This window comes from Protobothrops mucrosquamatus, unplaced genomic scaffold (assembly GCF_001527695.2).
Source record: "Protobothrops mucrosquamatus isolate PMUCROS unplaced genomic scaffold, P.Mucros_1.0 scaffold10, whole genome shotgun sequence".
NCBI lineage: Eukaryota > Metazoa > Chordata > Lepidosauria > Squamata > Viperidae > Protobothrops > Protobothrops mucrosquamatus.
In genome coordinates, this window is record NW_015386397.1 from 2574446 (window position 1) to 2587203 (window position 12758).

Here is a 12758-nt window from a genome sequence, read left to right on the forward strand (position 1 = left end):
AATGATATTTCTTAATTATTTAAACTATATACTTAAAACCATCCAAAGCACTTTCCCAAGTTATTATCAAATTTGAATTTAAAAAATTATTGTGATAATATATTTCAGATACTATCAATGCATCTGGGCCAAATTATGATATTAGTAAACAGAAATTGAACTGCAGATAAATGTTTACTTATAAAGCTAAAAATCTAATGTTATATATGCATCCCCATTATATAACAGTCATAATTCTGAGGGAAAAAAATAGACAGTTTTCTTCCCATTAATTCTTAATACCTAATCTTCTCATCAATCATCTATATTTAAATTTTTTTTGCACAATCAAATATACATTTGCATTTATAATTTTTTTTAGCAATGTGACAAACTTATAAATTTATCTGGCATGCATATAAAATATATTTGAGTCCTATTGTGGCTTTTGTTTTCCTAAAAAAGCAAAGATTTTTTTTAAATTTTTTTTTAAAGGTCTCCTTTAAGCTTAAAAAGAACAAATAGAAACAGTTGTGTAAATTTCTGCCACAGACTCGGCAGCATTCAATTTTCCTTTCATCCATGCTACCTGTTGTGTCTTGTGGAGGAACTTGCTCATTATGCCTTTTCTGCCTTGTTTTCCCCTGGAAGAGAAAAGGTGGAGAGGGTAAGGCTAATTATCCACCTTTGTGACTGAAAAATTTCTGTCTAGTAAGCAAGAGCAAAAAGATCAGAAGATATTTTGCATGATATTTACATGCTTAAAAGCTAAGTGAAAAAGTTTTATTCCAGTATGCATAGAGCTAACAATATGATTTGAACAGCAGAAAATTGAAATGGAAAAACTCTCACTCTAAAATCTTAACAGTTTTTGGGTTGGTTTTGTCAGAGCCGAGGAATTCAAGAACTGCCAGGCTATGTGGCTTCAACAAGCAGAGATCTATGAAGAAAACAACACAGGAGGTTATCGCCGAATATATCCCAATTCTGATTCTGTCAGATATGATAGGTTTTTCCAACAGAATAGTTCACTTTTCCAGGAAACAGCAGCTTCCAGAGCCCGTGAAGAGTATGCAAGGTAAGAAAGAGCATTTCTTTTTTATGTAGTAATTTTATTAAAAATTACAATTACAAAAAATAGAAACTAATGCAAACTAAAAAAAGAATAAAAATAGAAAGTTCATAAAAGAAAAAAAAAGGAAAAAAATTTGAAATAAAAAGAAAAGTAAGAATATTGTAAAAAAAGATATAATGAAATGACTTCATCCTTCATCACAACAAACATAAACAATTTAATAACTTACCACTTTCTCTTAAAACACAACAAATGATTCTTCCCATACCCTATCTCTTATATATAAACTAACCTTTAAAACCTCATTGTTAGTTCTAATCAGCAAAAGTCTTTAAGTCTTACTAGAGGTAACAACATATCTGTTTTAATCTTGATCATATAAATCAACTTTATGTTCGTTCCTTTTACTTTTGATTATCTTGATTTTTAGTCCCATCAAATAATGACTTCGAGCTTGATTTGTTTTCATTTGTTCTTTCTTTTTCCTTCTCACAAAATTCTTCAAATTTTAACAAGTCTCATTTGTAAATTCCATATAGAAAAGTATGCAAATCACTGTTTTGGTTTGTATTTTGTACATTCCTTTTAATTACAATATTTAGCCAATTTAATTTGAATGCCCAATCTCATGTTTCTCCCAATCATTCTTGTAGCCTGTCATTTTAAATTTTTAATAAAAAAATTAATTTAATTTTAATTTTTAAATTTGTTAGATGTTAGAGGGATCAGTCTCATCTGGTACAATGTGTTCCTCTTTCATAACATATTTTAAATACAATGTCTAAAGAGGCAGACACACTTAAAATTAACTCTGGATCCATTGTTCACAAAAATCCCTTAATATTCCAATGTTAAAATATCTTGTTCCATTCTGTATTAGTAAATCAAATTTAAGTATTCTCTTTTTATTTTAGTCTTTAGTTTCTTCTGGTTCCCTCCAGCATCCAATGTTCAAAGTCCTATTCTATCAAGTTTTTTTTAAAGAGAATTCAAAACAAACATTTTCTCACAAGGATTCTTATAGTTAATTCCACAATTAATTTCAAATCCATCTGGATCCTTAGTTTGTTTGTAACTTTCCAAAATCAAAGTTCCCGTCACCCTTTTCCTCTTTATTCTGAAAAAGGGAAAAAATGTAAGTCCTTAAACTTGTTTTTAAAACTCATTTTGCTAAGGATTGTAGGAAACACTCCTAGTGCTATAAAATCAGTGGTGGGATTCAGCCAGTTTTCACCACTTCGACAGAACCGATAGCTAATTTTTTGTTGCCCAGGCTCAGAATGGATTTCCAGAAGTGGCATCCACATAGAGAACCGGTTGTTCACATATTTGAATCCCACCACTGTATAAAATATATCGATCTGGAGGTTCCTAATAGCCGAAAAGCAGTTAACAAACAATTTCTAAAATTGTTAGAATTGTTGATTAGAAAACCCAGTGTCTTTTGAAGGTGCCAACTGCAGCTTTAAAAAGATGTCTATTCCTCATCTCCCAGAGCTGTAAACCCACTAGAAGCCTGTATCTTGCTATTGTAAGGAGCAGCTGTTCTATCCTTGTCCATAAAGGGCTGGACTATTCACCACCTCTTCATTCCACTGAAGACATCAGTTTTATCATTTCTTCCCCGGAAATCAAGAAAGAGGATTATTTGATCTATTTTGTCTTAAATAAAATTACAGAGACTAATTCTTAACATAAAAATGTTTCTAAATTTAATGCTTCATTTTGTGTTTTAACAATGCTAAGTAAACTGGCAAGAATCTTCTTGACTGCGGCAGGTATCAGCAAGTATGTATGAGAGAGAAAGAGAACAGTTTTCCCCCTATTTAAATGATCTTTTAGATGTCTTTTGAGATCAGAATGCTGAAGTTTACTTTGTAACAATATGTTGTTTATTTTTTTTTAAATCAATCTTATCCTCCTAATGCCACACAGGGAAATTCATGACAATTTAAAACCAATAATAAATGGAAATATTAAAAGGTAAGAGGGAACTAGACAGAAAAAGAAATCAAATTAAAGCTGGCAAGTACAGCAGATGATGTATTCAAGTAATTTCTGCACTGCTTTTGAAATGTGGGTTTCTAAATAGGAAAATCTTTACCAATCAGCAAAAGATTATGGAAGTCAACTTGGTGCCGTGAGGCAGGGATTACCATAGTTTAGGACCAGGTCTCAAGAAAGTTCATATTGTTTAAACAGTACTTTTGTTTGTTCCCATGAGTCATCATTTTCCACAAGCTGCATTGGTTACCAGTTGGCTTCTAGGTGCAGTTCAAGCTGCTGGTTCTGGGGTGAGGTCCTGTTAATTAAACAATGTCATCTCATGGAACCATAGAAGCATACTGTATCTGTTGTGGTGCCTGAAACAATGTCCCCGAAGAGAGCCACACATTTCCCATTTTATACATTCTCCATAAGTCTTTGAAAATGTGGTTTGTTTCCCAGGCCTTGGATTAGATTGCTTGTTGAGGCTTTGGTGGATTGGGATTGGGGATTTTTTGGGAAATACCGTGTTTTCCCCAAAATTATAAGCCCTAGCATGATTTTTAAGTGTGCACCTAATATAAGCCCTACCCCCAAAATAAGCCCCAGCATTGTGGTTGCCCTGGGAGGACTGGGGGGGGCATGGACAGTTCGACATTGCTCATGGGGGGGAGCCTGGGGGGGCTGTGGGGGAGATCCAGGGGTCTCAAATTGTTTGAAAATCTTCTAATGAATAATAAGTTGAGTAACTGCTGTAGTCAGAGACAGTAAGAAACATTCTAGGCCTTAGCACAGATCAAACTTCCAGAATACAGTCTAACCCTCAAACCTCACATTTTCAGCTCCTTCCCCATTCCCCACCAACAAATCCCTTTCATGGAAATCTCTGAAAAGTTTGTTCTTGAAAAAAAAAATAGACCTTTTATATAATTGCATTAACCCATTCCTAAAAAGCTCTTAATATTGCTTTTTTTTAAAAAACTAGACAACATGTTTAGATTTTTCTTAAAATCTAAACCATGTTGTCTAGTATCTTGTAAAAAGCAGTATTAGAGCTGTTTTTGATCTTCCTGGGTTCTATCTTCTCCTATACAACTTTGTCAAGGAGGGGAAAAAAACAAATCAACTTTGCAAAGAATTGTTAGCATGAATATCTCTTGGTGTAGAAGTGATTCTGTGCATGGTTTTCTCTCTCTCTCTCTCTCTCTCTCTCTTTGTGTGTGTGTGCGTGCACATTTATATGTCTTCTTGGTGGTTTTCTGTCTAGGCTCATCAGGTTAGCTTTTGAGGTACCTACTAATGCCACAACTCTACAAGGCGGTGCATTCAGAAAATCTTTTTTTTTTTTCCAGTGCTTATTACTTCTTCCTCTCTTGGCAATCAGCCTATGAAGAAATAGAGCATCTTCCTCCTCTTAACACACACTCTCCTGCTGGGTAGTTTTATAGAGGAGAGGAAATGGACGAATGAATGGAAAAATCTCCTCGGGTTCTAAGAACACCTCTAAACTTCAAACCAGCATTGCTTTTAGCCAATTACATTACAGTTGATTGCCCTCATTAAATTCTTCACTGTCCCTTTAAATACTTAATAAAATTATTTGTATCCTGCTTTTCAGGATAACAGTCATCTTAAAATGTCTTACAGAAAGCTAGTTTGCTGTCATGATTAAGGCATTAGTCTAGAAACTGGGAGAGCGTGAATTCTGTTCCTAGCGTAGGCATGCAGCCAGCTAGGTGACCTTGGGCCTGTCACTTTCTCTTAGCCTTAAGAAGGAGGCAATGAAAAACCTTATCAAGAAAACTACACGGACCTATCCATACAGTCTCCAATAAATGACATGATTGGGTGGGGAAAAATGCCTTACAAGCAATTTAAACAAATGTAAATGAAAATTCATAGCAGGTGTTGAAATATTGACATGACTACTGGTGCTATGGACCAAATAGGGAAGGGATAGTCCAACTGAGCTGACCATCTCCCCTCTCTCTTCAGGGATGCCAATTGGGCAGTTGACAGTAATGAACTGAAAAAAGAAAAAGGACATTTTTAACTAATACAATCATATTTGCTTATCTTCCTTCTTCTCTTGTTTTATGTACTAGACCAGAATGAGATTTATGTACAAAGGCAGCAAACATAATAATATCTATCATCATTTCATGTTTTGCTTTATTATTATTGATATTGAGGGTGTGCGATAGCTCAGTGGTTAAAGATACTGAGCTTATCAGCTGGAAACATGACAAGACTCAAGCGTTGCCTAATGGGGTGAGCTTCAGCTCTTGCTCCAGCTCCTGCCAATCTAGCAGTTCAAAAGCATGTAAGTGTGAGTAGATAAATGGTAACAGCATTCCATGCACCAAAGCTTATACTCATATTGGCCACATGATCATGGAAGCATCTTCAGACAACGTTGGCTGCCTCAGCTAAGAAATGGAGAGTCGGATACGACTGGACAGGGAAAATCTTTAACTTTACCTATTATTGAAATTAGATTTTCCCTCACCTTGTTCATAGATAGCTATATAATTTACAGTGGCTAAGATACCTAATATTCCTGCCTCCTGTTATCTCACAACAACAACCTTATGAGATTAGTTGGGTTGAGAAAAATGACTGGCCCAAAGTCAAACCAGCCGGCTTTCATGCCTAAGGTGGGATTAAAATTCACATTCTTCTGCATTGTAGACCAGCACCCTCATCACTATACCAAACTGGTCTCTTAGTACCTGTAAGATATATCACACATTAAACAAAAATCACAACTGCAAACTGATTCTGTTTTAGTTGCCTTCCAGTTTTTACCTTTGTGTCTTCCAGACTAAGGCATATAGTTAAGGCTCTGCAAATGTTTTCTCTTGTTGCATAAAGCCTGATTATTAAAGGATAGCATATTCTACATATACTTTATTCACTATATCCTAACATGTTAAAAATCAAACTAAGTGAGCATGAGAGCTTCTTCAAGATAAAATCACAGATCCATTTGCCTTCTTGCCCATCATTCTAACTGAATTTCTAACTTTGCCTGCTTATTTTTCAATGAAACCATTTATAGTACTCAGTCATTACTGATTTCTTGCAAGTTATTTGCAAATATTTACCCAACATTGCATTAATAAAGAAAATCTGCTGATCTCTGATAATAGGTTTCATGTGTCTTTCCTTATCCTGATTCTGACCACCATGGCCTGTTTTGGATGTTTGAAAAGCCACCAGTAGACAAATTAATTATCATAAATCAACAGTGCTTGGTATTGAGCCTTCCTTCCTAGTGTAATTGTTATATAACTTTTTGGTGAATTGATATAAATAGGCATCAGCTGCAGGAACTGCGTCTCAAACAAGAACAAAAAGTTACATTGAAAGAAAAGAAGACTGAATTCCCAGGAGAGTCCAGTGGAGAAAAAACAAAGATTCCTAGGCCAAAGACCGTAAATAGATCAACTATACTGCCAGTCTCTGTCCAGGTATGGATAATAGAGAAACATTTTACCTGAAAAATTCTTTTTTTGAGTAGGAACCTCTGAAAAATGAGAAAGCAAAAAGGCTTTAATTCTGTGATTTAATTTTTAATAAACCAATTGCAGTGAACAAAATTGCAAAACTAAAAATAGATATTCTCAAATTAAGTAACATCTTATAGCCAATTAAATTCATTTTCAATTTTGAATGGATTCAGTGAGAATTAATTAATGCATATTTTCATAAATTAATTAAGTTGAGAGCCAACTTGTCCATTATTCAGAATGGTTGGTTTCCCTTCACTTTCTAGTAACAGTAGGAATCATTATTGTTTTACATCTAAAATGCTCATTGGTTGTTTAGCATTTTGCTTATTTAGCATTTTAACAACTGTTCTTCTCTCAGTGAGTTTGAGATAACACAGATAAAAGTACCGGCAGATTTCATCATTAGTTTTTTAATTCAGTGTATAAATAGTTATTTTGTACTTCACAAACTTAGCTGTTGCTCGCTACCTGTAAAATAAGCTTAGAACACTATGTACAAAATACATAAGAGCATTTACAAAAGTGTTCTGTTTTGTGCAGATTTCTAGTGCAAAGCTCCACACTTAATAAATAGCATATAGTCCCTGTGTTCAGTCATTCAGACCCTAGTTATCTCACGGTTGAACTATTGCAATGCACTCTACCCTTGGAGAACATTTGGAAGCTATAGTTGGTGCAGAGTGCACTGATGTTGGCAATTCTTGTGAGTCTAAGAATGGCCCATGTAACACTACTGCTCTGTGAGTTGCATTGGCTATTAGTCTGCTTCTGGATGCTTTTCAAGAAATTTGGTAATCATCTTTAAAGTCCTTCATGGCATGGGTCCAGGCTATTTTGAGAAACTGTCTCATCCCACTAGGATTGGCCCATCCCACCTGTGCCAGCAAGGGAGGCATTCTGCAGGCACCATTGGCCTGAGTATTCTGACTGGCTGGGTCCAGGAGAAGGGTCTTCTCTGCCGTCGCAACTGCCCTCCGGGATATCTTTCCCTCCAGAGTGAGGTCGGCTCCAATCCTCCTGAGCCTAAAGACCTGGTTCTACCAGTTAGCTTGGGGTTCCAATCCTTCATTCTGGAGTCCCTGAATGGCCCAATTACATTTTGTATATATTATAGAAAGCACATTTAAGCTCCACCAATTTCAGCTGAAAACAAGCATAACTTTGAGGCTTTTGCTAGGAATCATTTTTCTTCTCCTTTACTTCCTCTTTTACTGCTTTAGACGTTGAAGGAGATACAAAGTTCTTGCTCTTCTGCTGCCTCAACCATTGTTATTTGATGCTATTATAATGTCTTTGATGTTCTCTCTCTATCTTCTTCTGGGTCTGCATTGTGTTCTTTGACCTTCTCATTTTGTATATGCGTGGGTACGGTATGAAATCCCAGGACATTTTCTCCAGGTGAACAAACCACTTTATTTCTCTTTTTGTTGTAGTTTAGAGATAAGTTCTATGCCAATTCTTTTTCTCTTATAATCTGATTTCTGATTTTATCTCTTCTGATCACTTCAGCAGCTTTCTTCGAACATCTCATTTCCATGATGATTGGCATTCATTTTTGTTTTATTGTAAGTGTTCTTATTTGATACTGGTAACATAGGGAATGAATATGTTTGTATCAGATGCTTCTTTGTACTGATCAGTATTGCCTTAGGTTGCAGGAGTGGAGCTAATTGTCCCAATACTTGGTTTGCCATACTGCATTGTATGTTAATCTCTTCGTCCATTTTACCGTCTTCGTTAAATGTTGTTCCTAGATATTTGAACTTTGATACTTGTGTTATGCTTGTTCCCTCTATTACTTTCTTAAGATGTGCGTTTTTCTTCCAATTGCCATTACCTCCATTTTCTCTTTGTTGATTCTCATATTATTTGTCTTGCATTCTTGGTTCATGACTGTAAGATGTTATTGTAGTTTTAGCTGTACTTGCTATCAGTGACTGATCATCTGCAAATATATTATTTGGCTTTTTTTGCTTATGCTGTCAATATAGATGATAAACAATAGTGGTGATAGTACACAACCCTGTTTATATATTACTGTGAAGGGTTCCAATATTCCACTTCTGCAATCATTTTATAAGCTTTTCCATGCTCTAATAAGATGTTCATTTACTCTATATTGGGTCAATGTTTGCCATAGCAATTTCCTATCAACTGTATCAAATGCTTTTTCTTAGTCTACAAATGTGACAAAGAGATTCTTATTGTATTCCATGTTCTTTTCTATTAGTAATTGAAGTGCAAAAATTGCATCTGTGCTGCTTCTATTTCTTCTAAAACCCATCTGCTCTTTTGCTAGTTGTTTTTCTATAACTGGTCTTAATCTTGTTTCTATTATCTCGGAGTACATTTTTTCTGTATGACTCAAGAGTGAGATGCCTCAATATTGAGTGCATTCTCATTTGCTCTTGTGTTTGTTCGGATTCTCGAAGTCCAACCCTGGTCCACATTGTGAGAGGTGGTAACAGAATAAACTAAGGAGTGGGTGAAGTATGGCATGATTTTGTGCCATAGTGTCATTATGGGTAGCCATGAAGGCCATCCTGGTTCACCCTGAAACAGCCTGACCACAGGGGCTCTAGTGAAGTTGCAATAGGCCCAGCAAACCAGCAATGGATAATATATTATATTATACAGTATATTATAATGAGATACAAATGGATTGATCTTGGAATCATTGGGAAAGTTAATTTGTGGTTAAATACCATTTTCTCTTATTCCAACCCACCTCACAAGATTGGAAAATTAGAGGAGGAAGGAATATTAGCTATGTTTGCTACCCTGACTTATTTATAAAAACAATAAAGGTGGGAACGAATGAATGAATTACTTACAACTGAGATAAAACTTATGCTTTTCATTCTGAAAATGCTCTGGATTCAAGGCTGAAATTTACAATACATCTTGATACCTGGTTTCTAATTTAAATTAAAATTACAAAATGTTATGTTCTATGCCAGTTGCACCTGTTCCTCAAGGCCATGCTCATACTTTGCTTACCTCTCATATGAATTGTTGCAGCACATTCTATGTGGGGTTGTCCTTGAGTGTCTAGAGGTTTCCACTGGTGCAGAATGCAGTTGTGTGGATAATTATGTATGCTCTGTGATTATAACATCTTACACTTTTCAATGAGCTGCATTGGTTGCCAACTTCTTTCTGAGTTTAATTCAAGTTGCTGGTAAAGAAAATATCAAACCCTACATGGCACAGAACCAGGTTATTTGAGGGACCACCTCTCTTTAATCCTATCTACCCATCCCATTGGATCTGGTAGGAGGGGCATGCTCCCATCAGCCAGAGGTGTTGGTTGGTGGTATCTTTTCTGCTGTGGCATCCACCCTGTGAAACATCATCTCCCCAGAGATCAAATTAGCCTTTCAAAAGACCCTGAAAACATAGTCTAGCTAATAATAATAATAATAATAATAATAATAATAATAATAATAATAATAATAATAATAATAGTAAAGTTGGAAGGGACCTTGAAGGTCATCTAGTCCAACCCTCTGCTCAGGTAGGAAACCCTATACCATTTCAGACAAATGGCTGTCCAGTCTCTTCTTAAAAACTTCCAGTGTTGGAGCATTCACCGCTTCTGGAGGCAGGTTGTTCCACTGGTTAATTGTTCTCACTGTCAGGAAGTTTCTCCTTAGTTCTAGGTTGCTTCTCTCCTTGATCAGTTTCCACCCATTGCTTCTTGTCCTGCCTTCAGGCGCTTTGGAAAATAGCTTCACTCCCTCTTCTTTATGGCAGCCCCTGAGATATTGGAACACTGCTATCATGTCCCCTCTCTTCCTTCTCTTCATTAAACTAGACATACCCAATTCCAGCAGCTGTTGGAACAGATCTGGGTACTCAGATCTGGGTACAAAGTGGTAGAGCCCTGGTTGTATTGAATATTATTGGTAGGTGTGATTACCTCAGCTGTGAACTGTATGCATTTTATTATGTTTTGTATTTTAGATTTTTTAAACTATTATATTGTCTGATTGTTTTACACTGTCTTAATTATTTGTAAGCCACCCAGACTCATATACACGAGATGTGCATCTACATAAACTGGAATAGTAAATAAATAAATCATATTTATGAGAGGTGTTAAAAGCCTTTTCATCTCATTGCCACTCATCCAATCATCTATCAGAATAATTTTTCCCATAGATGGCATTTATTCAGAGTGTTGCATAGTTCAAAACTCATGCCAGTTCTTTCATTAAGAACATTCACTTTAATAGCATGTGGTTCTCATTAGTACTGTATATGTATTCCTATTATCATATGCACCCAGAGCAATCTAAATGACATTAGCTAATACCTACTGACATTATTTTATCCTTTTCATTAATGATTAATCTTTTGTTTTCTCCTCTATGTATGTATGCATCAATTTCACTCCAAAATATCAGACCTAATTCATTCATTCTGATCTTTAATGCATCTTTCCCCTTTGTTTTAATTTTGTGAAAGATAGTGTATTTGTTTCATATTTCATTTCTGTTCTTTACATTTACTTCTCCAAAGTTACAATCAACCATGCATCATGACTATCACCAGTATTGTCTAGAAATATTGACCTCTGCCATCAGGTATAGCTTTGGTCTGTTATGGTTTTTATGTGGTACTGTATATTTTGGCAAGATGTAGAAAAAGTCATATGGCACTCAATATATAGCATCTCTGGTAATGGTAAGGACATTTACCAGATATTTTTTGTACATTTTGAACAGTTTGCTGTTGGTTTTATATGCTACTTTGAGTAAGCTAGAATTTTCAAATTAAAGACTACTTTGCCCCATCATACTAGCTGTGGTTCACTGATAGATCATCAAGGTACAACATAACCGTTTAACATTTTTAAATAAATAATGAAGTTTAGCATCAAAAGGATACAATACCAATGCACATATCAAAACTCTACAAATCAGTTAATTTTTGTACTTGTACTTTTTTCAGTTATATAAATCCAACAGATGTAAAATACAATATTGCATTTAAATACATATACTATTTAATTGCTTTCCTATCTGCCTGTAAAATAAAACAAAGCAAAAATACATGCAACTTATCCACATAAACTCTTGCTCCCTGAGGCAGTATTTTACCAGGTAGACAGATGTGTTACAATCACGAGCTACAAAGTGGTTCAGTAGCAACTGTTGGAACACCAATCATTATTGTTTTGAAACAGCTTGCTATATTTTTTTTCAAGTTTGGAATGCTCAAAATTGCTGTTTCATGATAGAATATCAAGGTATATGATTAGTGGTATCAGCCTTTGTTCTGTTTAGGAGATAAACCAATCTCACAGAAAATAAATCAAATAAGCACTGAAAAATATGGATGACTGAGTTATTCTAATTTATTTTTATCTTTTTATTCAAAAAATAGCTGGGTATGAGAACCTTAATCTCTTTGATATACACTGATGTTAGGGGAATGATGCCAGATGAGGTATCACTTAGAACAGGGGTGTCAAACTCAATTTCATTGAGGGCTGCATCAGCATTGCAGTTGCCCTCAGGGGGCCAGATGGGTGTGGCCAGGGTGGGTGTGGCCTACTGAGTGGGCGATGGAGTTGGTGTGGCCTACTGGGTGGGCATGGCCAGCTCTACATCGTTCGCATCAAGGGTGCCTGTGGGGGCCTGGGCAGGAGTAGGACAGATCTGAGGGTCTCTGGCAGAAGGGGGTGGGACCAGGGCAAGTGCCAAGGCATGGTCCACTGGAGGAGCCTCACTGTTCCTCTCAGGCCATGCGGGGGAGACCAGATGGTGGTGTGGGCTGCCCAGAGCCCTGGGCAGCAGAGGTCAAACGCCCAGCCTGGCCCTCGAGCACTCATAGCACCAAGCTCAGCCCCACTTCCCCAAGGAGGCGCCCACCTGCACTTACCTCCTCCTCAAGGCTGCTGCTGCTGTGCTTGTTCTCCTTAGCCAGGTTGCTCATGATGGGTACAAGGGCAAGGTCAGAGGGAGGCCCATTTCCTCTCCATGGGAGGAGACACAGCGTTGTGATTCCGTGCCAGCCTGTGTTCCCAACAGCTGAGTCTGAGGAATCTGAGGAGGATGTGGAGGAGGCCGTTGAGGGGCCATCAGGGTCAGAGGGAGGCTCTGATGAATTACAAGACTCACGGCTTGATGAAGAGCCTGGCCCCTCCAGTCGTGTTTCTGATGAAGCTCAGCTGTGTGAGGAGCAGGAGTCAGATT

General features: G+C 36.6%; 1 protein-coding gene across 1 annotated transcript in view; it reads left to right on the forward strand.

The window, feature by feature from the left end:
* TTLL6 (tubulin tyrosine ligase like 6) overlaps window positions 1-12758 on the forward strand; it is a 39741-nt gene that overhangs the window by 18905 nt on the left and 8078 nt on the right. The window contains exons 9-10 of the mRNA XM_029283053.1: window positions 869-1057; window positions 6360-6513. Of these exons, the coding sequence (XP_029138886.1) occupies window positions 869-1057; window positions 6360-6513 (343 nt within the window). The remainder of the gene's footprint in view (window positions 1-868; window positions 1058-6359; window positions 6514-12758) is intronic.